Here is a 2,715-nt window from a genome sequence, read left to right as displayed (position 1 = left end):
CATTGTGATAGGATTAAGTCAATTTTATTTTATGACCTGTATAAATTATGAGTAGGAATGAATATTACCTAAATTATCAATATCTAGAAATATGACTATTAAAGCTTACAAATTCATGTGTCAATCATTTCACTATTTATCAATTTCATTAAAAAAAAAGGTACAATTGCTAATATAATATTCTAGTGTCTATTCCTCCAAAGCAAAAAGGAAAAGAATCTGAGCAGGGGAATCCCTTTTGGGGTAATAATTCTCACCTTTAGCTGGTCGGCATATTGCCATTTGCCTGAAAACATGTCTGCACTGTCATGGAAGTTCCCTCTGGGCACTTTTATAGCAAGTTTAGGTGGGACGATGGACGAATTGTCCACCATCCCCTTTCTTCAGTGCAGAAACCCTAAACATGTCTGTTCTAAAGAAATTGGCCTTGTTTAACTCTAAAGCTGGAGATTTTATTCAGTTGGTGTAGAGTGAGAAGATGGGATCGGCACAATCCAGGAGATCCAAGATCAGCAAGGGAAATGATAGGCCAAAGTGCTTAATCGAAGATAATGATAATGAAAACGGGAGCAATGATAATGATAATAAAATCAGGAGCAATGATAATGATAATGAAATCAGAGGCACTTACGGTTTTTTTTAATTGGAATTAAGGGCATTGTTTTGAATTTTTTATATTTCATATACACATTTTAACAGTCGAAATATTTTCTGATCTAGCGATGTCTTGTAATTGCACAGCGCACAGATGTACGAGTTTCTTTGGTAAGTTTTCACTAGCGCTTTTATCCAATTTATTGTGCATAGAAATGTTTGCAAATTGCCTCCCAGTGGATCAGACCGACAACACTACAAGTTCACCCACAAGCGAGTCCTCTCAACCCAGGTGAGATACATATTCGAATGTTACTTACTGTCTTTCTCCGTCTAAAGAATCCAACATTAAAACTCACTCATTATTTTGATCAACAGAGAGCACGGACAGAAGTTTGATGTATTTCTCAGTCACAGCGGTAAGCAGAAAAATTTCGTTAGGCAGCTACACAGAGACCTCACACAGCAAGGTGTGTCCTGCTTTTTTGATGAAGATCGTGAAAGCTTGCCAGTGGGAGAAAATTTCCCCTCTCGTATACTGGAGGCCGCTAAGGCATGCAAAGTAGCAGTTTTACTTCTCTCTAAGGATTTTCTGAAATCCAAGTGGCCCATGATAGAACTTTCTGCTTTTGTGAAAGCGAGAGACACAACAAATCCAAAGCTCATAATTTTACCCCTTTTCTTCCTGATTTCACCGGATTATCTTAAAAACATTACAGAAGACAACAAAAAGTGGAGGCAGTTGAAGATGTCCGAGAAAGAGCGAGCCGAATGGCACCAGGCTTTGAAAGCAATACGGCCAATTACAGGGTTGCTGTTTGCTGAAGGGGGAAATGAAGTTCAGTTCAGAGATAAAATAGTGCGAGAAATCTGCAAAATACTTCCAAGACCCTCCCCAGGGTATCAAGGAAATTTTTTCTCCATACAGGCTCCCGGTGAACAGGTAACTCTAGCTGGCTATTTATTTGTAACTTCTGTTCCTGTACTCATATGAAAGTCTTAACGATTAGATAGTCTGTGCTCAAAATTTACAGAAAATTATGTTAATTGTGGATCTTGGCTGCCGGAATCACACAACAATGTTCATCAAGTTGGTTAAAGCAAAAGAAGGTATGCTGCTTTTTCCTTTTAGCTTTCAAACCCTAACCATAGATTTAGACTAGGGTCACATAGATGGCTTTAAAAACTTTTTTGTTGCAGTATTAATAGAAATCTTTTTCAAAAATAGCAGAATTTTGTAGGATATCATATTTGAAAAGTAGAAAAGGTGCTTCATCAACTTGAAGATTATTTTTTATCATTTGTAAAAAGTTTTTAAAATTCTATTAATTATTTTTATATTATTTTATATTTACCTACCCTATAGAATTAAATGTGCTAAATAATAAAAATTCATTTTGGAAGCCTTTCCCATGAGCAACGGCCTTATTCTGCTACAATCTGATGAATGAATATTTGTATTGCAGGGGTAGATAGTGCTGACGACAACGGAGATTGTACTGTCACTATAATTGGGGCAGTAAACCCTGCGTTTCCCATTGGAATTGTGATGAAATTTGGGCCACTTGACACTGCGATTCTCGTTGATCCCGACTTTTTCATTGGGAAAAAACTATTGAAAGTTGGCGCTGCACACTTGCTTGAGTGTGGGGCTCAAGATAAGAGCTTTTAGCTGTCTTGTTAATGTAATATTTCTTTAATTCAGCCTGTATTGATACTTCCAGACTTTTTGGCTTGGTGATTCCCTAATGTAATATTTCTTTATATTCAGCCTGTGTTGATACTTCCAGACTTTTTGGCTTTGAGATTCCTCCACCAAGCTGCTGTTCTATATGCATCTTTCCAATAAAAATGAAAGAATAAAAGAAAAGAAAAGTACTAGATTTATATGATCTAAAATATATTATTTGTAACTTGAATAGTTCTTTTTTATCAAAAGAATGAAAAGAAATAATTCTGAAGTTTTAATTTTATTCTAGAATATACACAGTTCATTTTGATTCTATGGAAACTATGAAGAAAAGCATTAATAATTGAAGGATGAAATTTAATTGTTTAGGTAAAAATGATTAATATTCAAATCATTTTAAATGTTTTTTTTGAGTGAAAAATTGATTTATT

General features: G+C 35.1%; 1 protein-coding gene across 1 annotated transcript; it reads left to right on the top strand.

Moving 5' to 3' along the window:
• Positions 1-323: 323 nt before the first annotated feature.
• LOC131060353 (uncharacterized) lies at positions 324-2,266 on the top strand. Its single transcript, XM_057993531.2, has 4 exons — positions 324-886; positions 973-1,537; positions 1,629-1,704; positions 2,061-2,266. The coding sequence occupies exons 1-4, from the start codon at positions 723-725 to the stop codon at positions 2,264-2,266; spliced, it is 1,011 nt and encodes a 336-aa protein (XP_057849514.2). The 5' UTR covers positions 324-722.
• The last annotated feature ends 449 nt before the right edge of the window (positions 2,267-2,715 follow it).

The sequence above is a fragment of the Cryptomeria japonica genome, chromosome 8, assembly GCF_030272615.1.
Source record: "Cryptomeria japonica chromosome 8, Sugi_1.0, whole genome shotgun sequence".
NCBI lineage: Eukaryota > Viridiplantae > Streptophyta > Pinopsida > Cupressales > Cupressaceae > Cryptomeria > Cryptomeria japonica.
This window is presented reverse-complemented; position numbering and strand designations above follow the sequence as displayed.

Excerpts from the sequence above, each read along its gene's own strand:
- LOC131060353 (XM_057993531.2), top strand. The coding sequence starts at position 723 with ATGTCTTGTAATTGCACAGCGCACAGATGTACGAGTTTCTTTGGTAAG. Across the intron at positions 1,538-1,628 it reads TACAGGCTCCCGGTGAACAG|AAAATTATGTTAATTGTGGA; the intron begins GTAACTCTAGCT and ends CAAAATTTACAG. Across the intron at positions 1,705-2,060 it reads GTTGGTTAAAGCAAAAGAAG|GGGTAGATAGTGCTGACGAC; the intron begins GTATGCTGCTTT and ends TTTGTATTGCAG.